A 26488-nucleotide genomic window follows, 5' to 3' on the forward strand; every position below is an offset into this window, starting at 1 on the left:
AGCTTCCCCCAAGATGAATCTGCGGATTCCTATGAACAGACCCCATCCCCCATGCAGAGCCACAAGAGACCTTATCCCAGCCACAACAATGCAGGAACCCCAGAAGAAAAGGGAAAAAGAGCCAAAAACAAAGGAAGCATAAAAAGAAAAGAAAAATATAAAAGATCGAACTTTCATCCTCTGGCACTCCTCCTCCTCCATTGAGGGAGAACTTTCTGATTCAGGCTCTGAGCAGAACAAGGAGAAAAACAGCCAAGTTTTTTTCCCCAAGACGAATTTGCTACTGTGTGCAGGAAAATGCCATCTTGTGTATAGCGCCAACCAGATGAGGTGTTAGATGAGAATTCAAAGGGTGAATACCTGCCAGGGAAATCCCTTCCTGAGAGAGGAAATTCCCATGCATCCTTTTTTTTGAAGCTGTAACCAGAGATTAATGGGAACACCCTGATAAGGGAAAGCATACTTAGCATATTTTGACTGATGCATGTTTTACAGCTTCGATCAGAAATACCAAAGGTAGAGGCCACCCTTAGGAGGAGTCTTTGATTTTCTCAGCTGCTCTGAGCATCCATGTATGCTTCCTGTTTTGGAAGAGGTGAAGTGGCCTGACTAGACTATATCTAAAGGCCCTGGATGACAAGGATCGTCCTGACTTCAGGACTATCCTTAAGAGATTGTCCCTGGTAACTGCTTGTGTTCACTAAGCCATCTGCAATTAAATGAGGGTCTCAGCCAGGGACATGGCATGCAGATCAGCAACCCGGTCTGTTTTTATGCACTTGGATAGCAGATGGCCACTCCAAACAAATCCAAAAGTCTTAAACATGATCTTACAGACACTTGGCCTTTCATCTGTGGAGCTTTCACCAGGAACAGAAAGCTTGACACTGTATTTCGCAAGGGAAACAATTTACAGATCACTAGGCACAGATGTTCTTTCACACAAGTGGCTGAAGCGCTTTCTTTATGCATTCCCACAACTTCTGCTTGCAGAAAGGGTGATTTGAGAAGATAAAATGAAAGGAAGCAAAGTTGATAGTTCTAGCTCCACACTTGCCAAGCAGATAATAGTTTTCAGATTTGGAGACTTGGCATTGGATCAACCAGTGAGTCCACAAATCCTTCACCAAGGTCCCATTCTCTAGCCCAAGTTGTCTCCATGTGACAACAGAGCTATTGAGAGGAAAGTGCACCCTGTTTTCCTCCAAGGTGAATCAGGACTGTACTGGCCTCTGCATAGACTTCAATGCTAAAGGGCTACTTCTCCATCTGGGCATGGGTTAGCTCATGGTGCCAAGCAGATAGAAATCCCAAGGACCCTGGAATTTCACATATTCTGGATTTCCTTCAGAACCGTATGGACAAGGGACTGTTGCCTAACACTGTAGAACATTAGTTGTCAGATTTAAGCAGTGTCTTAACACACTGCATCCTTGGGCTCCTCAGCTGAAAGTTTGCAGGCTGCAAGATTTCTCAGAGCAGTCAAACTGGCTATAGACAAACTGGGATTTACCACTGGTGCTAAAATCCCTAACTGCTATCCATTTGAACTGTTAGCTGTTAAGCCTTTTTAGTTTAAGAAACCTTGCTTCTTGGTTGCTAGCATGTCTGCTAGATGTGTCTTGGAGTTGGCAGCTCAGGAACCATACTGTGTCCCCTATGATAACAAGGTGGTTTTAAGGACTCCAGAATTTTTCTTATCAAATCCCTCTTTTAATTCTAGATGTGCCAGGAAAGGAGCTTCTCATCATTTTTGTCCAAAACCGAAAAGGTGTGGTATAATCTGGATGTATTTAGAACACCAAAGTTCTACCCTCAGGTGCATTGAATCGTTGAGAAGATCAGGCTCCTTGTTCATGTTCTTTCATCTAGAATTCCAAGGCCTTCAGGTATCCAAACTATTCCTGGCCAGATGGATTAAGTTGTTATGCATTGTGGTGACACACAAGGCACCAGATAAACCTGCTCTTGAAGAGGTGTGTTTTTTAATTCTTTTATGATCTCTAGCAACCTCTTGACAGAATGACATGTGCCTCAGCTGAGGAAACTTTCAGGACAGCAACATGGATTTTTATCAACACCTTTATCAAACACTTTAAGACAGACTTTCTATCCTCTTCAGAGGCCTCCTTTGGAAGGAAGGTGCTGTATGCAGTGATCCAAAAGTAACTTGCCATTTTACTGTCAAGGGGAGACTTCTATATTTCAGTCTGTTTCTTTGTCTTTCTCATACTATTTACTTTCCAAGCATCACAAAATTCTGAGAGATGCTAGGCTACGAAATAAAAAAACCACAACACTTTACCTAATTATCTTTTTGCTAGCAGCATCTCTTCCAATTCTGCCCTCGCTGATATGACTTCTGTAGTCAAGGGGCAACATTTATTTTGTCTAGTTTGTGAAGGAGGTAGCCTACTGTACATAGTTCACTGCTTGGCATTAAGGCTATTATTTGATTATGTGCTAGGAGTTTCTACACAGCTTTGGAATGACTCTTCTGGTCGGCACCTGGAGAAGGGGGGCATGACCAGTATGGGCTGAACAACTTCCAAAACTGTAGAGCAGGGGTAGGCAACCTATGGCACCCGTGCCAAAGGCGGCTAGTGAGCTGATTTTTTTTCAGTGGCGCTCACACTGCCTGGGTCCTGGCTACCCATCCGGACGGCTCTGCATTTTAATTTAATTTTGGATGAAACTTCTTAAACATTTAAAAAACCTTATTTACTTTACATACAACAATAGTTTAGTTATATATTATAGACTTTTAGAAAGAGACCTTCTAAAAAGGTTAAAATGTATTACTGGCACGTGAAACCTTAAATTAGAGTGAATAAATGAAGACTCGGCACACCACTTCTGAAAGGTTGCCGACCCCTGCTGTAGAGAGTAGGGGAAAAGCCCAAGTATCACAGAATTGTGTGAGACATTGCTAGAAGAAAGGAAGCAATGAGATAAGAAACTTTCCATTGTCAAAACTCTGTTGCAAGTGGTTTCAGTTGAAGAGTACTTACAAATTTTATTTCTAAAGATGAAAAATACTATTATTCTGGAGAGTTCTTCCTGAGGGGTGGTCCTAAGACCAGGTTTAGTTTAAAAACAAAACTGATCTGCCTCCAGTTACTATGGAGACAGAATCCCCACTGTGAAGACTGACATGGAGGTTCCTAGAACGGAAAGTCACAGATAAACAGATTTTTCATTTTCTGTGACATTTGGACAAGCCACTTTGTGCTTCAGTTTCCCAGGTGTAAAACAGTGATAGCCACCTGGATAAATTGCTTTGTGGTTTTAGGATGAAAGTTGCTATTTGAATATTAATAGTTTTACATGAGCAAGTGTAATACAATTTCATTGAATTACTGAACAAAATATAACTTGTGCATGTGATAGTCATTTGACTTTTTATACAGGTTCCAGCACCAGAACAGGCAGAAAAAGGTGGTGTAAGTAACGTGACAGAAGCCAAACTAGTACTCTTCCTCACCACCTTCTTTATTAAGGTATCTCTTTTTTTAATGTTTGGAGGAAGGGCAAAATAATTGTACTTTAACAGTGGTATAAAACTACTGGAGAATGCAAACCTGCATGTTCAGGAATGAACTGGAACTTCAAGAGTAAACTGAAGGCTGGTTGAATGGCAGTCCAATGCAGGGGTTAGAATTTCAGGATCTCATTTTGTCTCCTGCCCCGAGCCTGGCTGGGTCTACAGTGCATTGAGGCAGCATGTTCGGTCCTTGAAGGAATGGGGAAGTGCCTCTTTCTTCTTCAGCGACTTCTAGAGTGAACTTGGGATGGCATTGACTGACATACTCTGGTGAAAGCTATGTTCAGCCTTCTGAAGGACAATCAGCTACAAGGGATTTCTTTTAAAATATGAAGTAGAGGGAGAAATGAGGACTTGGAAGACCCCCTCCCTCCTAAAGTGCCAGGGAAGGCCAAAGCTTGAGGCCTGATTTTAACTAATAACTGTGCTTAGACTTCCATTGATAAATGATTAGTCATATTCTGTAGCATTGGGAGTTCCTAGAGGATCTCTTGGTTGTAGAACAGACCCCAAACTAATTACTGTCATGTTTTCAAATCACTCTTGCTTTTTCTTTCCGTTAAGGCTGGCTGTAAAGCTTCAGATATTGGTATCGTATCTCCATACAGACATCAGTTAAAGATAATCACTGACTTGATGACAAGCTCATGTATCAGTACAGTGGAAGTAAATACTGTGGACAAATACCAAGGAAGAGACAAAAGTATCATAATAGTATCTTTTGTTAGGAATAACAATGATGGAAATGTGAGTGGACTACATTTAACTAAATAATTCGAAGACATTTCACAAAGTTAAGACTACCATTAACTGAAATCTTCAAAATAAGACATGAATACTTTTTACTGAACATGCATGAATATGTTTGTCATAGTTACATCTATAACAATTGCACTTACACTGGGAAAACTGAGTGGATAGTTGGCATTTACAAAGTAATATAGACAGATTAAGGATATTTTTGTTAAAATGCCATTTTTAATTGTTTGTATAGTGTCAACAATTTGCTGAACACTTTGATAGCATGCTTATATTTTAAAATGAAATATTTTAAATTCAAATTTAGTTAATTCATACTGTTTGGCTTTGTTCTCACTTGAATAATGAAAATAAATTAGTGGGTTTAACCTTTTTGTATTTCTAACCACTTTCATTTTTTCTCCTCCTCTAGCATATTGTTTTAATGTTTGGGTTGGAAAAACTTAAGAGTGATTAACAATGTTATATTAGGATTAAAATAATGATGATTTATGTTGGCTAAATTTTTTTTAATCTTATAGAAACATAATTTGGAACTAAATTTTACATGTTCCTTTTTAAGAAATATAAGCAACCTCCTTGAGATTTAAAAAATTGAAGATGGGTTGTACTTCTACACTTTTCATTCTTTTTAAAAAGTTGGAAATTAAGGTGAGAGAGAGAGAGAATAAATAATTATATTAATTTCAACAGCTTGGAACACTTCTGATGGACTGGAGGCGTCTTAATGTTGCTATTACAAGAGCGAAGCACAAATTAATCATGGTGGGCTGTGTTCCATCACTATGCCGCTATCCTCCTTTAGAGAAGTTACTCTGCCATTTAAATTCTGAAGCCATGATATCCTTTTCCTATGCATTTCTGTATATCCTGATACTCTTCCTGGATAAATATGTTCTCCTTAGTTTTAATATTTGAAAATGGGATAAATTACAATAGTTGAAACTGCATACTTCTATTGAAACAGACTGGAATTATATGCTGAGAAGGGTATATACTACAGAGAGTGCTTTGAAGGGAAGGAAAAAGTGCTGCTAGACTGGGGAGCTGAAGCTTTGTAGCATGGGAATTGCATTTTCAATTTGCCACAGGCTACATCTGACTTTTATATTTACAATAAATATACATTATTCTTAGAATAGACAACCTTAATATTTGCCCATATTTGTAACTTGCGTTTTTGCCAACAAGTTTCCATTTAGTAATGGATGTTGGGGTGAAAGTCCTCTTTGAACATTAAACTATGAAACAATTACAATAAAATACTTTGTGCTGTGGTCCCCATCTCAGTGCTGTAGACTTCTATGTTTGTAGCTAGTCTACTTATTCAGTAACTTAACAGTTGAATAGGCAGCATCTCAAGAAGAACAGGGAGCACCTTATAGATATTGTAGATTCTTCATCTTGCAAAGTTGTAACAGCTTATTGAATTACAAGTTCTCTTATTCAGTATGGTCTTCCCCATTGGCTATTGCTGCTATGAAACATATTCTGTGTTCTCTCATGATTTGTAATCAACACCAGCAGCCAAAGGAGGCTACTCAAATACCATTTCCTTGAATGTTGTGTCTAGTGTCAGGAGTTGTATCTGTAACAGAGCTGTAGCAAGATTTGGGGCAAATGTTTCAGACTTTTCAAGATGCACAAATCGTGGCCTGTACTACATGTTCAACCTGTATTATAGTGGGAAAAGTTACCCCTTTAATATGTTTAGTTGGTATGCTTTGGGTCCAGCTAATAAGTGAGTCCAAAATTTGTAATTGTATATTCCACAATTTGCAAATCAGCTTTGATTTTAAGGGCTTGTTTACACAATGTGGCAAGAGTCTCTAAAGCGGTGTGACTTGCAAAGTGCTCTAACTGCCTGGCATAGAACCTGGTGGTGTACTCTAAAATTTGGCTGGGCCAAATCTGAGAGAATGGTGGTGTGACCTTACGCATCAGATTGCAAAACTCAGAGCGGGGAGCCGGGCCCAGCCTCATGGGATAGAAGCTGCTGCTGCGGGGTGAGTGCAGGGCCAATTTGCTCATCAATCCTCCCCTGCACACAAGGCTGGGAGAAATGTGTTTTTGTCTAGGCTCAGTGATGGGCTAATGCGCCCCTGGACATGGCACCCCATCTAGAAACTTCCTGTGATCCAGACATACTGTTTGGGAAACACTGAACGAGGCTACACTTTTTAACATTTTAAACTAAAGCTACATAAAAACAGGCCTCTATTTAACCCTGTTTTTCTGTCTATCCATTGTATAGTCCACTAGATGTGGTTAACTTGTCAACTTTTTATTTTCTTCAAACGTGTGGAGGGAGAGGGCATGTATTTAAAAGGAATTGTATTGATAGTGCAATAATTAATAAGGCTCCTAGAACTGAAAAAATGGGTATCTTTTTATATACATAATCTCTCTTGTTCATTGAGTCTTTTCATTATACTTTGTCTCTTAGGCCTGGTCCACACTGGGGGGCAGTGTCGAGGTAAGATATGCAACTTCAGCTACGGGAATACCGTAGCTGAAGTCAAAGTATCTTATCCCGACTTACCTCCCGTCCTCACCTCTTGGGATCGACGTCCATGGCTCCCCCGTCAACTCCGCTACCGCCACTCGCTCCGGTGGAGTTCTGGAGTCGATGGGAGCGCGTTCGGGGATCAATATATCGCGTCTAGATGAGATGCGATATATCGATCCCTGCGAAATCGATTGCTGCCCACCGATTCGGCGGGTAGTCTGGACGTACCCTTAGAGTAATTAGAGAAACCTATAACTGCTAAAAGAGAGCCTGTGAAGTGGGAAGGTTTGAAGATGGCATTGTGATGCGCCCAGAAATTACTTTTGACACAAGACAGACCCTTACACTTATAAACTGTCTTTTGCAAGAACAAAATATTATCCAAGTATTTGAAGTTTATTTTCCTTAACTTTTATTACATTTTCAATCTTCCGTCAGGAGCACATGAACGTGTCTATCAGTGTAACCTCCTATGACTATAAAGATGAAGAATTTGAGGAAAAAAGTCATCTTGTTCACTTTCTACATGTGCTGCTGAATGCAAATAATGGTTTAGTAGACTATGGGTGCTGAGTGCAGCATGTAGTCTGAATGGATTTGATTTCAGTCTGCTTTCTCAAACTGTAAAAGTTTCTCTTCACCATATTGCACAAATTCTTATAAAGAAAACAGGTAATTTTATTACCAGTGTGACACTACCATATCAGTAGCACAAAAGTCTGCACTTCTAGAGGTACTAGATAGCTACTCTCGTATTCCATTTTCCTTTGGATATATATTTATCTATATATTTCTTGTGGGTGATAAGAAATTGCCTATTTGCCACTCAGTACAAATAATAGACACTGCTTTGAGTGACAATACATTTGGGATCATTTTGGCTTTGCAGATTTTAAAATGTAGTTCTTACATAGAAATTCCCTTTCTTTCAAACTATAAGATTGTATTTTTGTGCCTCTTAGAAAATGAGTTCCCTTTTCTATTTCCAATGCCCATCCTGTTGCCTTCTTTTTAAAGTCTATCCTACGTGTAAGAAAATAACACTTATGTTTTCATACATAATTGTATTCTAGACTTCTCACGCTGACACAACTTGATAACATATTTCCATCTTCCACTAGCTTATGGATATGTTCTGAGAAATGTGATGTTGATATACCTATTCGCCTTTAAGAGTTAAATTATTTTAGCAAATGAAAGCTTTTTAAAAACTTATGGGGTGAAATCCTGGCCAACCTTGAAGTTAGTGGCAAGACTCTTTTGACTTTAATGGAGCCAGGATTTCATATGTAGTATTGGCTTTCTTTTGGGAGTTGTTGGTTTGGGGACAGATTTGTAGTTTACTGTTAATAAACTTACATGCCAGGTTGCTTCCTTAAATGATGCAAATTTCCCTTTACTTGACACAGTATAAGAAAGCTAAAATAGAACTACCTCATGCTTAATCCTTTAGTTTATGCTATTAACCTAACATTCATTTGTAGATTTTAACTTTTGACTCTTCAAAAAGACACACATGCTATTCATTGTATTTTTTCACATTTAGTTTCTTTAATGTCAAAGTTGTGTGCAAAGAGTTGTTCATGACTTTATACATTAGATGTGGGCATTTCTGGTTTTAAAATTCACTATTTTTTTTGTAATGTAATAAAAATTTGCTAAATTGTTACGATTGGGCTAGTTATGGCACTGCTTGAATCAAACAAAATATCAGTATTTTCAGTTGAAATGCATAGACACAATGACTTGCTGTGTAACTGAACTCACGTATGTTACTTTTTTTTTCAATAGCAACATAGGCAGCTGGTGAAAATATCCTTTGAGGGGGCTGAGTCCACTGCAATTCACTCTGCAGAGGCAGCTTCTTTTGTGCACGTTTGGCCTAGCTACCCATTCTGGCCTGTTGGGTCTCGATGCTCGCAGATTCAAAGGAGTGCACCACTGGGTCACTTGATGTGCCTGCCTGTACACAGGTGGTTCCTCCTCCCCTGCAACATCTGCCTTACTCCCTTCTTGGCCCTGGAGCTGCTGGCCACTGGGCTTTATCGGCCAAGCTGGGTGGGTGGTGGGCAGGGCCGATGCAAGGATGTTTTGCGCCCTAGGTGAAACTTCCACCTTGCGCCTCTCCCCCGTACCCCCGCCCTGAGGTGCCCCCTGGTGGCAGCTCCCTGCCCCGCACCCTCTGCCTTGAGGCACCCCCTGCCCCAGTTCACCCCTGCTCCGAGCACAAGCACCCCGAGCACACTGTTGCTGGTTCACTTCTCCTGCCTCCTCCCCGAGCACACTGTGGCTTCTTCACTTCTCCCGCCTACCAGGCTTGCGGCGCCAATCAGCTTAGGAGCTGCAAGCGTGGTAGGTGGGAGAAGTGAAGAGGCCACGGTGTGCTCGGGGAGGAGGCGGGGCAGGGGTGAGCTGGGGCAGGGAGTTCCCCTGTGTGCTGCCCCCTCCCTTATTTGCTGCAGGCGGCCCTCCCTGAGCTCCTCTGCCTAAATGCCGGCAGCGACCGGGGTGGCCAAAGATCCAGCCGCCACGGTCACTGCCGAAGAAAATGGCGCCCCCCAAATCCCAAATGGTTGCACCGGCCCTGGTGGTGGCCAGGCTCAGAAAGTAGATTAAGTACGGCTGCTCCCCTTTAAGTCTTAGCAACCTGCCACCTATGATAGGCAGCAAACAAATATTTAAAGGTGGGAAAGTTTTAAAATGTGTAAAAATTATATTTGCTTCCAATACTTCAGTAAGCATGCTGGAGCAATCTGGCATCTCTTTCCACAGAATTTTTCCTTCAGTTTTGACTTGTCAGTAATTGCTTATGTTTTGAAGTTTGAGATATTCAATATTATAAGCCAAATCCTCAGCTGTTGGAAGTTGACATACACTGATTTATACTAACAGAGGATCTGACCCTATTACTGATAATCAAAATCAGTATTATGATAACTTAAATGAAAAATTTGTAAAATCTCACTTACCCTGATTATGCCTGATTTTCATGTAGTGTAAAAGTCAGCCATCTCCCTCTCCTCCAGTAGTTAAAATGTGCCCTCTACAGAGTGGAGTTTAGCTGAAACTAAGAAATACCTACAGATAAAACTGCACTACATGAAAATCAGGCATAAGGGTTTTTAAGTGGTGAATAAGCACAAAAATTGTTTGATTCCAAACTTATTTTAGGCTAACGCTTACAAATAAAGGCTAGTGCTAGCTGCTTCATTCAGCATGACTGTATTACTGCTGGCCTATAGGTACTTTTCTATTGCTTCTCATCTGTACTTTATAATCTCTTCCTGATATCTCTTCATGAATTTCCAGTCATCTTAAACTCAGTGTGGTTGAAGCTGAGCTCTTCATCTTTCCTGCCCAAGCCCTCTCTGTCTGTCACCATGGATATCACTGCTATCCTCCTCATTTAATATTTTTAAATGAGTAATTTTTAACTTGGCCCTCTGGCTGGATCTGTGTGTTCAGGCTATTTCTAAATCTTGCTGTTTATACTTGCCTAAAATCTAAATTCCAGCTTTTCCTTTCTATCCTAGAGACAAAACTTCAATCCTCATTATTTCATGTCTTGACTGCTTCAGGCACCTCTTTGCTGGCCTTGAAGAACAGATTTAAAAATTTTATTAAAGTGAATGTTTGAAATGAAATATAGACAGTTTGGGAGGGAAGGTACTGTACATCTGGGGTCAGGCTTGGGTTACACCCTTGCTTTCTCCAAGTCTATTCCAAATGCTGTTGCTAAAAATCTTGGTTCATTGCTCCAATCATGTCAACCCCCCCCTCTGAGTGCCTCTACTGCTCTCCTCCCCCACCCGTCCAGACTTGTCTCCTCAGCCTTTCTAGAATCTTGTGGATGTCCAGCTGTCAGTTCAAGTTCAACACTGCTGAAACAGCACTTAATTTCCAGCTGCCCCCTCTAGGCCATCTTTGCTACCTCCTTTCTCAATCATTTATAGATAGCATCATTGTTTTGCTTGTCACTTAGGCCTGTAAGATGTCATGTTTATTGACCTCTTTAGGTCCTCAATTGCAGGCTGGCTAAATCTTGCCTATTCTTTCTGCATAATATTGCTAAGATATGACCTTTCCTATCCATCCACCTGGACAACTCTTGTTGCAGTAATCAAGATGAGAGCTTGGGCATACTTTTCTTTGCCCTTGACAAGTCTAATCTTACTCCCTCATATCCATTCAGACTACTGCTGCAAAGACTATTCTCCTTGCCAGTTGCTTTGAGCATATCATTCCTCTCTTTGATCTCTCTAGTGGCTCCTCGTCCCCTCTTGTAACAAACATGTTACTCGTCTTCACTTTCAGTGCCTTCCATTTCAATTCCGTTTCATTCACTATCCAGATGTCAACTTCCACTTCCTCTCTGACCTGATAGCAGCTTCTATCATCTGTTTGTTAAATTTTCAAATAAATACCTTTGTGCTTTCTCCCATGGTGACCTTACTGCTTATTGTAATCAGCTGTAATGCTACTTCATTCTCCACTTGCGACCCTCCTCTTTGAAACTCCTTTTTGGTGATGGTCCACATTTTTTCTATGCACAGTTAGACTGTGGGTGCACTGAGACTAAGATCATGGTCTATCATGCTGACCAATATTGTCTCATTGTGTCTTTGTACTCACTTACCTGTATCAATTTCTTGGCTCCTATATTACACGTAGTAATTGTCTTTCATCTAGTTATACTATGCCTAGAATAATGGGGTCCTGGTATGTGAGTAGGGTTTGTAAGTGCTATGGTAGTACTGTTACTACCTCCAAGCTTTTTACATTTCAACCTCTTCATAATTCCCGCCCCCCATCTAGCTTATCTATTCACCATTCATGTTGCTGATCATGTCTTTGCTTTACCAATATTTCTAACCTTTTATTGCTTGTTAATCAGTTTGTTCCTTAAACAGCTCTGAAGGCTTTTGCATGTCCTCTTATATGTAGGCAAAACTCCCTCATAAAACCCCATCAGCCCTTTCCTTAACTTCTCTTTATAAGAAACCTCTTCCACCTTTCCTAGTCCACCCTGCTTTCTGAGCAGCTGCTGAACTGTGACAAGGCCTCTGATTCCTTTTCCTACTCTCCAAGTGTGATGCTAAATTAATTAGTTTGAGGGAGCAAGGATTTTGTTACATGTACTTTATAGAATAGGGATAAATGTCTGATTATTTACCATATTGAAGCTGAATGTGTGAGCTGCAGCATATTTGTTAACTTTTCAGTCTAAGAGACTTGAACTTTTTTTTTCTTCAGTAGCCTTGACAACCAAGTTTAACAGGTCCCTTGTCATACAGTTCTTTAGGCACACTTTCACTTATGAAAGGCATGAGAATTTTTTTACATATACATATTTCTGCCACAGGTGCTACATCAATCACACCTAATTTGCTATAAGTGGAGGGCACTTTTACATTTATCCCAAGAAACTAGAAGCAGCAGCAAACTGTCAAGCTTGGCCTTCTCTTCTTCACGTACTTTTGACAAGTAGAAGGGGGAATAGTTTATTGGTGCATAAACAAAATCTATCTAATGTGGGGAACACTCATAAAATATTTATATAACCGTACTGCGCAAAGACTGGATGCTGTACAATTAAAGAAGAGACAATCCCTTCCCTCAAGGGTTTACAACCTAAAGTTACAACAAAGCACTGGGTTGTGCAATGCAAAATACGCCCATTTGTTAATACAAAAGGAAAGCACACGCGTTAGGTCAGAAAGGGTACCTGAATGCATACGTGCAGAAGTGAAAGAGGCTAACGTTTTCTCTGAACTGGTTGTTATAAGCCCCCCCGGGGCCATTGCTGCCCGCCTGTGGAGGGCGCTGGTGGCAGCTGATCCCTGTGTAGTTTGGGCTACTTATGAAAGAGGGTCAGGATTGGCCCCCTAGTTGCCTCCCGTTCAATCCTCAGGTGTGGGGCAAGGCTGGTTCTAGACCCCAGTTTTGCGGCGTCAGCCCCGGTCGAGCAGCGGCTATTCTGTGTGGCTGGAGCCTGGGGTGACCGACGCTGCGCTCTGCCCTGCGTCCAGAAGCAGCCACTCCTAGCTGGTTGCGCTCGGGGGTGGGCAGAGAGGGGCAGGTCCTCCTGCCGCCGGGGGCGCAGTGCGGCTTGTAACGGGGGAGCGGAGGAGACGGAGCCGTGCAAGGGAAGCCTGCCTGTGACGAGCTGGCTGCTGTTGTGTGGCCATGGGTAAGGGGCGCCTCTGTTCCCCGCTCGCCGGGGGCAGGCCGCACTGGGGCTCCCCGCTGGGGGCGGGGGGGGCGGTAACGGGGTGAGGCGGCGCCCTGTGCAGCGCGCAGCCCCCGTCCGGCAGCAGCCCGAGGCGGCGGCTGCTGGTCTGTGCCTGGCCTGGCCGCCTCGCGGCAGAACTTGGGGTGGCTCCAGCAGCTTCTGCGCGCCCGAGGCGGGCGGTATGCGGGAGCCGCCTGCTCCCGGGGGAGGCGGGGCGGGACGGCCGGGCAGGTAACCAGGCACCAGGCCGCGGCTCCCTGCGGACAACGGGTCTGAGCAACACCGGGCAGCGCGGTGACAAAGGAGCGGAACCCCCGAGAACGATGCTTGTCGGCGTGTGGGGTGCGGAGCGGGCGCCTGCCCCCCGCGGGGCAGACAGCTGCTGGCGGGCGGCTGCTGGGCGAGGTGCTGTCTGGCTGCGGGGGTGGCGGCTGCCTCGCAGGGAGAAGCCCACCAGAGGTTTTGTGGGGACTGGGGAGGGCAGAGCAATGGGAGAGCCTTAGCCCGTGTGATTGCGTGGGGGTGGTGATGGGAAATTGGTTCTTTTTTGGGAAAGAAAGATAAGCATGATTGTTTGGAGTGCTTTTCAATAGAGAAGGATCTGCCTTTGCGCATAGACTATCAGGGTTGGAAGGGACCTCAGGAGGTCATCTAGTTCAACCCCCTGCTCAAAGCAGGACCAACACCAACTAAATCATCCCAGCCAGGGCTTTGTCAAGCCAGACCTTAAAAACCTCTAAGGAAGGAGATGCCACCACCTCCCTAGGTAACCCATTACAGTGCCTCACCACCCTCCTAGTAAAACCTGCTTTCTACAGCATCCTTGGACCTCCCACTGCCTGCAACTTTACAGTCTAACTGAGCAGCTCACTGACTTTCATAGTCACCTGATTCCCAGCTGATCAGTCCAGGGTTGCCAATTTTGGTTGGGTGTATTTCTGGAGATTTCATCACCTGCCATAATCTTTAATTCCTGGAGACTCCAGGCCAATCCTGGAGGCTTGGCAACCTTAGATCAGTCTCTGCTGGGATGCGGCTGATCTGTCAAAGGTGAGGCTGGGCCCAACTCCCCTTAAAGGGCCAGCTACCCTGTGACTCCCCCCTTGCATCTGTATCGTTTATAAACATTTTTTAATCTGTGCCATCTTGGGCATGGTGCCACTCCTTGTATAGTGAAGTAGAATGATAGTCCCAGTTGTGTTAAAGCATGGGCATGTGCAGGTTGCCATCCTGATATATAGCGAAATGGTTCAATAAAAAAAAAATAGGACTTAAATCATAAAAGGGTTCAACTGAATGGCCCATCTTAGTCTAGTTAGGAAGTGCCTGAACTCTCAATGTGTGCACTTGAATGATGTGTAAATTTACAGAATACAAGAGGTTTCCAGAAATGGTCCAGCTGGCCCCTATCCAGCAACACGACCTGCTGCACTGGAACTTTGTGTCTGCCTTGAATCCCAGTGAAATCAGTGGGACCCCATGTTGTAGCTGGTCACATAATGGCACAGGATCAGGGGCTAAGGGAGGACTGATCACTTAAAGCTATCCAAGTTTCTGTTCTTTTCAGACTTTATCTGTCTTCTGTGAGAATCAAGTGGATGCATGAGTCTTTGCTATTATCAAAGGCACTTTTTTCCATAATAAAAGAGAAACAGTCAGTATCTTCTGTTGGCTCCCAACGAGGTCCTAAATCATGGTGACTTTGACAAATAAGCTGTAATTTTCAGTGACTAATCATATTTCCTGTTGTGGATACTATTTATATATGCAATGAATATCCAACACTCTACTAATGGAAACTGTATATCGGGGTGGGCAACCTTTCAGAAGTGGTGTGCCGAGTCTTCATTTATTCACTCTAATTTAAGGTTTCATGTGCCAGTAATACATTTTAATGTTTTTAGAAGGTCTCTTTCTATAAGTCTATAATATATAACTAAATTACTGTTGTATGTAAAGTAAATAAGGTTTTTAAAATGTTTAAGAAACTTCATTTAAAATTAAATTAAAATGCAGAGCCCCCCAGACCAGTGGCCAGGACCCGGGCAGTCTGAGTACCGCTGAAAATCAGGTCGCGTGTCGCCTTCGGCACACGTGCCATAGGTTGCCTACCCCTGCTGTATATCCATATTGAAAGAATACGATATCTTAGGGCCAAATCTTGCTTAACTTCCACAAGTCCATTAAAGCCAGTGTATGCAGCATAGTCATGGCCATGTCGGTCCCAGGATGTTAGACAGACGAGGTGGGTGAGGTAATAATATCTTTTGTTGGACCAACTTTCGTTGGTGAGAAAGCCAAGCTTTTGAGCCACACAGATCTCTTCCGGTCTCGGAAATGTACTCTGTGTCATAGCTAAATGTATGGTGGAACAGATTGTTTAGCATAAGTAGTTAGCACATATTCAGTCTGTTCCACCTTGCATTTAGCTGTGATGCTCAGAGTACATTTCCCAGACCTGAAGAAGAGCTCTATGGGTGGCTCAAAAGCAGGTTGGTCCAGTAAAAGATATTACCTCACTCACCTTGTTTCTCTAGTGTCATATATGAGCAGTCTCATTGACTTTCTTGAGTAAAGTGAGCAGGGTTTAGCCCTTTATAGTTATTCTGTTCCATTTAGAGGGAACCTACCAAAAGAGATCTGAGAGTAAAGGCCAGTGTTCCCTCTAATTTTTCCCATGCATGTGCGGAATTAATTTTGTTATGTGCACCAATATGTAGTGATGTGTGATACATCACCTCCATATTGGTGCACATAACAAAATTAACGTGGTGGGGATGGGGCCAAGGGGTTTGGGGTGTGGGAGAGGGCTTGGGGCAGAGGTTTGGGATGCAGGGGGGGAGGAGGAGGGAGTGAGAGTTCCAGCTGGGGGTGTGGGCTCTGGGGTGGGGCTGGAGATGAGGGTTTGGAGTGCAGGCTGCCCCAGGGCTATGGTGGGGAGAGAGGACTCCCTCCAGCTCTCTCTCCCTGTGGCAGCACCTGGGCTTGGGGGGAGAGGCGCCTCTCCCCGCCACGGTAGCTCTGGGGCTGGGGCCGCGGGATAGGCATCTCTCCCCCAGCCATGGCAGGTGCGGGGCTGGGCTGGGCTGGGGCTGGTGGGGAAAAGCATCTCCCCCCGCTGCAGCCTGAGCACCTGCGCAGCGCTTAGAGGGAACTTAGGCAAAGGCCACTTACAATATATTTGAAAATAGGAGCATAAAAACCATGAGTCAGGCCCCAAAATATCACAAGACTGGGTTAAAAATCATGAGATATAACAAGATACATTTTGAGTTATTTGCCTTTTCAAACTTTTATTTATAACAGTAAGGACTAGAAACTTGAAAGAAAGAAAGCTTAGATTCTCATGTGATCTCTTTGATCTCTCAATTTAGATTGCTTTGGAAAGTTCTATGTATTATGGGTAGAAATGTTTGAATGAATTTTAAAAAAATATGGAAAATTAACTTGGTTTTGTGTGTCCACTTTAAACTTTCCTGTGTAGAACTGTAAACCAAAACTACAGTATTATGCTAGTGGGTGAGGAACTATGTCCTGATCTTACAAATGCTTATGCATGTGCTTAACCATGTTCTACTCATAGAATGTAGTCAGAGGGACTTTACAGTGTGTAAAGTTAAATTCAGGCCTAAGTCTTTGTGGAATTAGGGCTACAATACAAACTGTTTATATGTTAAAGAGATAATTGACATCTGTTTCTGTGCTGGATGCATAACTTGGATTCAAATAATGTTGCTGGATATACTATATTAATGAGACACATCTCTTATACATGTGTGAACGCAGCTTTGGTATCATAGAAGAGTCTCTGAGCCCTGTTAACCAGCTGATTTTTTTTTTTCATTGCTTTTTCCATATTCATTGTCAGTGCTGCTTTCACTTGTCTTCTAAGCCAAGCTAGGTTGCCCTTCTGGTCCTGACCAGTGCTGAGATGAATTGAGACAATAGTGTGACTCAAATTATGACATCCCATATAGTGCATGGAAGAATGGAAGGCAATAACAGCCTACTTCATTTTTATTTACATATTACACAAACATAAGATGTGTAAGCGTGTTTGTTTTGGAGTGCATGCTGTTTTATGGCACTGTGACTTTACAGCAGTTAATGGATTTTATTCCTTTGATTAAATACAGATTGGGATCAAAGTGCTTTGAACAGGAAAGCATTTAGTGAATTTTTTTGCTTTCATAATTGAAATATGCTTATTTTTCCTTTGTTTTAGCTGTAAAAGACCCCACAGCTGTAGAAAGAGCAAATTTGCTGAACATGGCTAAATTGAGTATCAAAGGACTGATTGAATCGGCTTTGAGCTTTGGCCGTACTCTGGATTCTGATTATCCACCTTTGCAACAGTTCTTTGTCGTTATGGAGCACTGCCTTAAACATGGTCTTAAAGGTGCAGTAATCATTTTATTCATGTATTTCCTGTCCCAAACCATTTTGAAATTTTGTTTCTAGAATGTGATGCATTATCCTCTTTGTACAACAGTTTGAATATGTATAGCACTCTATAGTAAATCTGAAGCTGTTACCACTCAAAAAAGAGATCTTGGAGTTGTGGATAGTTCTCTGAAAACATCCACTCAATGTGCAGCAGCAGTCAAAAAAGCAAACAGAATGTTGGGAATCATTAAGACAGGGATAGATAATAAGACAGAAAATATCATATTGCTTCTATATAAATCCACGGTATGCTCACATCTTGAATACTTTGTGCAGTTGTGGTCGCTCCATCTCAGAAAAGATATATTGGAATTGGAAAAGGTTTAGAAAAGAGCAACAAAAATTATTAGGGGTGTAGAACAGCTGCCATATGAGGAGAGATTAATAAGACTAAGACTTTTCAGCTTGGAAAATAGATGACTCATGGGCGGTATGATAGAGGTCTATAAAATCATGACTGGTGTTGAAAAAGTGAGTAAGGAAATGTTATTTACTCCTCATAACACAAGAACTAGGGGTCACCAAATGAGATTAATAGGTAGCAGGTTTAAAGCAAACAAAAGGAAGTATTTCTTCATACAACGCACAGTCAGCCTGTGGAACTCCTTGCCAGAGAATGTTGTGAAGGCCAAGACTGTAACAGGGTTCAAAAAAGAACTAGATAAATTCATGGAGGATAGGTCTATCAGTGGCTGTTGGCCAGGATGGGCAGAGATGGTGTCTTTAGCCTCTGTTTGCCAGAAGCCGAGAATGAGCGACAGGGAATGGATCACTTGAAGATTACCTCTTCTGTTCATTCCCTCTGGAGCACCTGACATTGGCCATTGTCAAAAGATAGGATACTGGGCTAGATGGACCTTTGGTCTGACCCAGTATGGCCGTTCTTATGAAGTACTGATAACCATAACAAAAATTTTTTACACACTTACACTTTTTTCTTCTTTGTAAGATATCCCTAAGTGACTATATATATATGTTTGATCAGTTTCCAGGATCAAATGCATGTTACTTATATTTTGATTTCATTTCACTCTTACATTGACATGGTTATGCTTCAGCATGTCTGTTTCAAACATGAAAACAGAATTGCTACTTTATAAGATTCTTTTTAGAAATTCCCAAACCACTCTGACTTACTTTTAAAGGTTAATCAAAGTTTGTTATATAAATACTTGTATTCACAGTACATTATTTTAAAACAATTTATGTAGACAATTTCTAACCCAGGTATGCTGTTGTGAACTCTATGTGAGAGAGTGAGCTAAGTAACTTAAATTGTCAACTAAATTATTATGTTTTCCTTTTCTCAGTAAGAAAATCTTTTCTAAGTTACAATAAAACAATCTGGGGCCCACTGGAACTTGTGGAGAAGTTGTACCCAGAAGCTGAGGAGATAGCAGCTAGCGTCAGAGATTTACCTGGTCTCAAGTGAGTAGTGTTGGTAAAAACATAACATTTGCTGCAGTAAAGGTTTAGGGCCTGATCCAGTGCCCATTAGAGTCAATGGAAGGGCTCAGACCCTTAAAGTGCAAAATATATTGTGCCAAAACTAGTACTTGGATTTTAGATACTGCGTTGAGAGAATTTAGAAGAAGAACCTTTCTCACATTGAAGAAGCTAAATACTTTAAAAATGAAATGCCTTTTATTGTGTTGGTAGAATCATAGAAGAATAGGACTGGAAGGGACCTTGAGAGATCATCTAGTCCAGTCTCCTGCACTCATGGCAGGACTAAGTATTATCTAGACCATTCCAGACAGGTGTTTGTTTAATCTGCTCTTAAAAATCTCCAGTGATGGAGATTCCACAACCTCCCTAGGCAATTTATTCCAGTGCTTAACCACCCTGACAGTTAGGAAGTTTTTCCTAATGTCCAATGTAAACCTCCCTTGCTGCAGTTTAAGCCCATTGTTTCTTGTCCTGTCCTCAGAGGTTAAGAAAAACAATTTTTCTCCCTCCTTCTCGTAATATTTTATGTACTTGAAAACTGTTATGTCCCCTCTCAGTCTTCTCTTTTCCAGACTCAACAAACCCAATTTTTTCAAACTTCCCTCATAGGTCATGTTTTCTAGACCTTTAATCATTTTTGTCACTCTTCTCTGGACTCTCCAATTTGTCCACATCCTTCCTGAAATGTGGCGCCCAGAACTGGACACAATATTCCAGCTGAAGCCTAATCAGCACGGAGTGGAGCGGAAGAATTACTTCTCGTGTCTTGCTTACAACACTCCTGCTAATACATCCCAGAATGATTGCTTTTTTTGTAATGGCATTATACTGTTGACTCATATTTTGCTTGTGGTCCACTATGACCCACAGATCCCTTTCTGCAGTACTGCTTCCTAGTTAGTCATTTCCCATTTTGTATATGTGCAACTGATTTTTCTTTCCTATATGGAGTACTTTGCATTTTTCCTTTATTGAATTTCATCCTGTTTATGTCATACTATTTCTCCAGTTTGTCCAGATCATTTTAATCCTATCCTCCAAAGCACTTGCAACCCCTCCCAGCTTGGTATCGGCTGCAAACTTTATCAGTATACTCTCTATGCCATTATCTAAATCGTTGATGAAGATATTGAACAGAACCAGCCCCAGAACTGATCCCTGTGGGACTCCACTCATTATGTCCTTCCAGAATGACTGTGACCCATGGATAACTACCCTCTAAGTAATTTTTAACTTGTTCTTTCCCTATTTTAGCCTCTTCTGATCCTACCTCATTTTCACTGGCAATCAATATGTTAGATGTCCAATCACCACCAACCCTCTTGGTGAAAACCGAAACAAAGAACTCATTAAGCACCTCTGCCATTTCCACATTTTCTGTTGTTATTCCCCTTCCTCCAACCACCCCCCCCATTGAGTAACAGGCCTATCCTGTCATTGGTCTTCCTCTTGCTTCTAATGTATTTGTAGAATGTTTTCTTATCACCCTAATGTCTCTAGTTAGTTTGATCTCGTTTTGTGCCTTGCCCTTTCTAATTTTGTCCCTACATACTTGTGTTATTTGTTTATATTCATTCTTTGTAATTTGACCTAGTTTCCACTTTTTGTAGGCCTCTTTTTTGATTTTTCGATACTTGAAGTTCTCCTGGTTAAGCCAGAGTGGTCTCTTGCCATACTTCCCATCTTTCCTACACAGTGGGATAGTTTCCTCTTGTGTTCTTACTAATGTCTCTTTGAAAAACTGCCAACTGTCTTCAATTGTTTTTCCCCTTAGACTTGCTTCCCATGAGGTTTTACCTACCAGCTCCCTGAGTTTCCTAAACTCTGCCTTCCTGGAATCCATTGTCTTTATTGTGCTGTTCTCCCTCCTACCATTCCTTAGAATCATGAACTCTATCATTTCATGATCACTTTCACCGAAGCTGCCTTTCACTTTCAAATTCTCAACCAGTTCCTCCCTATTTGTCAAAATCAAATCTAGAACAGCCTGTCCCCTGGTAGCTTTCTCTACCTTCTGAAATAAAAAATTGTCTCCAATACATTCCAAGAATTTATTGGATAATCTGTGCCCTGCTGTGTTATTTTCCCCACAGACATCTGAGTAGTTGAAGTCCCCCATCAACACCATGTCCTGTTCTTTGGATGATTTTGTTAGTTGTTTAAAAAAAGCCTCATCTACCTCTTCTTCTTGGTTAGGTGGTCTATAGTAGACCCCTACCATGGCATCATCCTTGTTTTTTTACCCCTTTTGTCCTTACCCAGGGACTTTCAACAGGTCTGTCTCCTATTTCCATCTCAACCTCAGTCCAAGTGTATACTTTTTTAATATATAAGGCAACACCTCCCTTTTTCCCCGCCTGTCCTTCCTGAGCAATACCCTTCTATACCAATATTCCAGCCATGCATATTTCCTACCAGGTCTCTGTGATGCCAACTATGTCATAGTTGTGTTTATTTACTATCATTTCAAGTTTTTCCCCTCTTATTCCCCAGACTTCTCACATTAGTATTCAGACATCTAAGATACTGATTTGATAGCACTCCCAGTTCTGTCTTGTCTCTTCTTTATCCCTGCTATAACAACCCATGCTACCTGCAAAAGTAATACCCTTATGTCTCAGTTGTACTAATTTTCCAAATGTTGCATAAAAATAGTATAATAACGACTGTCTTGTAGGTTAGCTAGTGAACAGTAATCCACCTGCCTTCCCATTCTTAGCTTGATCAGACGTTAAATGAAATCTTGTCTCTATTTCCAGCATCAAATATGATGTATATGATATCAACTGGTGTTGCTGGTATCTAATTATTGGGGGGGAAAAATAAGGTGATTGAGACAGTCTTGTAAATGTTTTATTATTTTTGGTGTGCTGGTGTCTTTTGGAATCCTCAAGTTTATTTGTTTACCGCTAGCCTTATTTCAAGTACATGATGCTCCCATGGCATCAGCTGGAGGATGTAACTCTAATCCTCATATTGTGGCAAACAGCACAGTCACTAGACCATTGCAGTCACTCTCAGTGATGCAGTTTAGTTTGCTTCGTATGCTAGGAAATGTATAGCATCTAATAGAGTTTCCCAGTCCGTTATGTATTCATCCTCTTTGCATTTTGTTCAGTGTTTGGGACACACCTTTATGTTAGTAAAACTATCTTGAAAAAAGGTATCTGTCTAAAGATAGAACTGTGCAAAATATAGAGTATTCAGTTTGTGTGGGTCGCAAGAACTGGACCTCCCTGCACAGTTTGTTAGTGGATGTCCACATGCTTTTCTTTCAAACCGTTCTGACTTTGTGAGGATTTGAAAGCAGGGCTGAAAATAACAGGGACAAGGGTTGACAACTGTACAGAGGCCCTAACCTGTGGGGCCCCCCGAACTTCTGTAACTGGGATAAAATGGAAGGGGTGGGCCCCCAGCAAACTTGATGTACCTGGGCTCTAAATTTCTCTTGATGGGCCTGTTTGCAAGATATTCTCCAATTTTTTCTAAATAAAATACTTTTTTTGAACTTCTGTTGTAAACATTTGTAAAAGGACACTGTCAGATTAAGAATCATCTATTTTTCTTCCCTGTATTAGTATTAGTTCCTTAACCAATAAAAAAGAAATTATATTTTACCATTTTGTTTTTTGTTGTTTTTACTTTCTACACAGTACTTTGCTTGGACAATTAAAATAGTGATTGTTTTCACTCTCTGATTCTCATGCAGTAGCACAGTACTGCACTGTTTGGGTTGCAAACACTGCTGGAAAATGTTGGCATCCAAACAAAAACTATTTTCCTTCAAATATTTTCAAAAATAAATCCATGAAAACATTTCTAGTTACAAGGTGGATAAAATCAATAATGTAAGGGTTTTTTTTTGTTTGTTTTGTTTTAAATTGGATTTTTTACTTAAATACATTTTTTGGGGGGGGAAAAATGTTTAAAATTAAATTTATTATGACAACCTATGTTAACCTAAAATTACTGTAGTCTATTAAAATAATTTAAATTATAAAAAGCTACATCAATGAGCCCTCCTCAAGTTGTAATGAGTTAAAAAGGAGTGGTGCATTTTTAAATATATACAGAATCAGGAGGAAAACATATTTAACTTTTGAGGTTAACTTAAGCTTTATGAATATATCACAATGTTGTGTACTTCATTAAGTATCTGTATTATGTTCAGTCTTTACAATGGAGTGAATGCTGGTATTTACATATTTTTAAATGTAAATACTTTCAGCTTGTTATGTAGAAAAGTTTTTTGCCTTAATTGTGGTTTTAGTTTTAGTTAGCAGGTGCAGAAAATTTGTTTTTCATTTGTACAAACTCATTCAAAATTGAGAAACGGACTGGGAGGTGAAAAAGCAGGAAAGCTTGTTTTTTGTCTTCCAATCTATGGGGAGAAAAACAGGTTGGGAGAAGATGAGATCTAGTAATTGTGAAAACTTAAAGGATGTGGAGTGACCCAAGAACCTCTTAATGCCAGCTGGCAAGGGGGTGTAGAGAGGTTATAGGGGTCTCGTGGATCTGACCTATACGTTCCAGTTCACCAAAGTGTGTCATGTGAGGACTCAAATGAAAGCCAGTGTCACATTTGTTATCAATATTGTGACATGTATGCACAGATATTATGTAAGGACTTATGTATATACAGTATGTCTAGGGCCTGGTCACCAGAAAAGGTGAAAAGTAGTTTTTTCTTGAAGCAAGATATGCTTCTTCCAGTGATTAGTTCTTTTGTGTATTCCGCACGTGGGTATACATATGCACAATGTGCTTGAATCCGGAGTTTTTTTAGTAGGCAGTGTCCATTGGTCCACTCATGTGCAGTTGTTTCTGGAATTGGTGTATCAGAAACCATATAACCCTCTTCACAGTATACCCACCAGGTGTGCAGAACTCCCCAGCAGCCAGTCTCTGCAGATGTTTTCCCACAGATCATGAATGGGAGTTCCATGATTCTGTTCTGAATGAGATGTTCACCCAATGGGGAACACTGTCTTGGGATCTCTTTGACTTGCAGAAGAACAAGAAACTGTCCCTGTACTGCTCTAGGGCAGCTCTGGCCATGGCTTGAAGGGCAACACCCTTCTGCTACCCTGGATGGATCACCTCATAAATACCTTCCCACCCATTCCACTAATACCACAAATCCTGTGAAAAATCTGTTATGACATGGTTTGAGTTAATGATCCCTTTGTCTAATAAATCAGTTTTAAATGAAAAGTGTTTAGATAGACTTTTTTTTCTTGTGTATTCTGGATCATTAGCTCGTACAAAACAAGCATTTTGCTTTTTTTATATTTGTAATTGAATTCCAGTTTTCCAAATGCAACTTGAAGCAAATCCTGAGTAAAAAATTATCATCTAGTAAATTCACCATTTTCTAACATAAGAGTGTAAACATTAAGAATGAGTAAATGTATGGCAATATATATTAAATATAGTATAGTCTCCTTCTTAGTTTAAAAAAAAGAAAAAGTACCAAATGTAATGTAAAGGCTATATTTGGTTGCAAATCAGCATGTTTTAACAGTTATACTAACCAATGAGAATGTTTGGTGTTTTATCTATTTTTCTAAAAAAATAAAAAAAAAATAAAAAAAAATTGTGCCCTGTATCTTGACTGATTATTGAGTGTTATTCAAATAATAACTTTAAATACCTTTTAAAATCTGAATTTGCATATTAACAAACTGATTCATGAAGGCAATAAGACTAATTGATGTGCAGCTGTATCCTGACTAATTTTTTTTTCTTTTCAGAACACCGTTGGGCCGTGCCCGGGCGTGGTTACGATTGGCATTAATGCAAAAAAAAATGGCTGATTATCTACGCTGTTTAATCATTCAAAGAGATCTTCTTAGGTTAGTGATTTTGTTGAAATTTTATCTTTTTAAGTTTAAAAAAAAATTGTTTAGGAAATCAAGTCTAGTGTTTTATTTGGCACTTTACTATATCATAAAATGTAACTACATTATAACTTCTTGTTTGTGATACTGCAGTTGAAATATATATGAACTTCCATTATAAGCTCCAGGCAAGATTCAGGCTATAAGGGTCTTCCCCACATGGGAAAAAAATTGGTTATCCTTAGGGCTGTCAATTAATTACAGTTAACTTATGCAATTAACTCAAAAAAATTAATTGCACTTATAACAATAGAATACCAATCGAAATTTATTAAATATTTTTGGACTTTTTTTCTGCATTTTCAATATTGATTTCAATTACATGACAGAATACAAAGTGCTCACTTTATATTATTATTTTTTATTACAAATATATGCACTATAAAAATGATAAAAGAAATTGTATTTTTCAGTTCACCTCATACAAGTACTGTAGTGCAATCTCTTTATTGTAAAAGTGTAACTTACAAATGCAGATTTTTTTTTGTTTACATAACTCCACTCAAAAACAAAACAGTGTAAAACTTTAAAGCCTACAAGTCCACTCAGTCCTACTTCTTATTCTGCCAATTGCTAAGACAAACAAGTTTGTTGACATTGACGGGAAATACTGCTGCCTGCTTCTTATGTACAGTGTCACCTGAAAGTGAGGACAGGCGTTCACATGGCACTTTTGTAGCCACGATGGCAAGTTATTTACATGCCAGATATGCTAAACATTCGTATGCCCCTTCTATACTTCGGCCACCATTCCAGAGGACATGCTTCCATGCTGATGATGCTTGTTTAAAAAAAAAAAAAAAAAGCGTCAATTAAATTTGTGACTGTACTCTTGGGGGGAGAATTGTATGTTTCCTGTTCTGTTTTACCTGCATTCTGCATATATTTCATGTTATAGCGATCTCGGATGATGACACAGCACATGTTCATTTTAAGAACACTTTCACAGCCGATTTGACACAGTGCAAAGAAGGTACTAATGTGAGATTTCTAAAAATAGCTACAGCACTCCACCCAATGTTTAAGAATCTGAAGTGCCGTTCAAAATCTGAGAGGGACGAGGTGTGGAGCATGCTTTTAGAAGTCTTAAAAGCAATACTCCGATGCGGAAACTACAGAACCCAAACCACCAAAAAGGAAAATCAACTTTCTGCTGGTGGCATCTGCCTCTGATGATGAAAATGAACATGCATCAGTCCACACTGCTTTGGATCATGATCAAGCAGAACCCATTATCAGTATGGAAGCATGTCCTCTGGAATGGTGGTTGAAGCATGAAGGGACATATGAATCTTTAGTGCATCTGGCACATAAATATCTTGCAATGCCAGCCACAACAGTGCCATGCGAACACCTATTCTCACTTTCAGGTGACATTGTAAATGAGAAACAGACAGCATTATCTCCTGCAAATTGTAACCAACCTTGTTTGTCTGAGTGATTGGCTGACCAAGAAATAGGACTGAGTGGACTTGTAGGCTCTAAACCAGGGATCGGCAACCTTTCAGAAGTGGTGTGCCGAGTCTTCATTTAGTCACTCTAATTTAAGGTGTCAGTGCTAGTAATACATTTTAATGTTTTCAGAAGGTCTCTTTCTATAAGTCTATAATATATTAACTAAACTATTGTTGTATGTAAAGTAAATAAGG

General features: G+C 40.7%; 2 protein-coding genes across 12 annotated transcripts in view; both read left to right on the forward strand.

Moving 5' to 3' along the window:
- Positions 1-8445, forward strand: part of DNA2 (DNA replication helicase/nuclease 2) — a 40324-nt gene extending 31879 nt beyond the window's left edge. For 2 of the 3 annotated variants that reach the window (XM_039547544.1, XM_039547543.1), the window contains exons 18-21: positions 3411-3500; positions 4109-4291; positions 4997-5143; positions 7232-8444. In XM_039547544.1, the coding sequence (XP_039403478.1) occupies positions 3411-3500; positions 4109-4291; positions 4997-5143; positions 7232-7288 (477 nt within the window). In that variant the 3' untranslated portion in view covers positions 7289-8444. Of the gene's footprint in view, positions 1-3410; positions 3501-4108; positions 4292-4996; positions 5144-7231 lie in introns of all 3 variants that reach the window. The other variant, XM_039547542.1, reaches the window with a different exon arrangement.
- A 4296-nt stretch (positions 8446-12741) lies between these two features.
- The window catches only part of RUFY2 (RUN and FYVE domain containing 2), a 66397-nt gene continuing 52650 nt past the window's right edge, over positions 12742-26488 (forward strand). For 6 of the 9 annotated variants that reach the window (XR_005582741.1, XR_005582740.1, XR_005582738.1 and 3 more), the window contains exons 1-4: positions 13294-13449; positions 17270-17443; positions 18801-18918; positions 24693-24794. Coding sequence is in view for 4 of the 9 variants with exons in the window: in XM_039481143.1 (XP_039337077.1) it covers positions 13368-13449; positions 17270-17443; positions 18801-18918; positions 24693-24794 (476 nt within the window). In the remaining 5 variants the exon portion in view is untranslated. Of the gene's footprint in view, positions 13003-13292; positions 13450-17269; positions 17444-18800; positions 18919-24692; positions 24795-26488 lie in introns of those variants that run through there. The other 3 variants (XM_039481144.1, XR_005582739.1, XM_039481146.1) reach the window with 3 other exon arrangements.

The sequence above is a fragment of the Mauremys reevesii genome, linkage group 7 (genome assembly GCF_016161935.1).
Source record: "Mauremys reevesii isolate NIE-2019 linkage group 7, ASM1616193v1, whole genome shotgun sequence".
In the NCBI taxonomy this organism is placed as follows: Eukaryota; Metazoa; Chordata; order Testudines; family Geoemydidae; genus Mauremys; species Mauremys reevesii.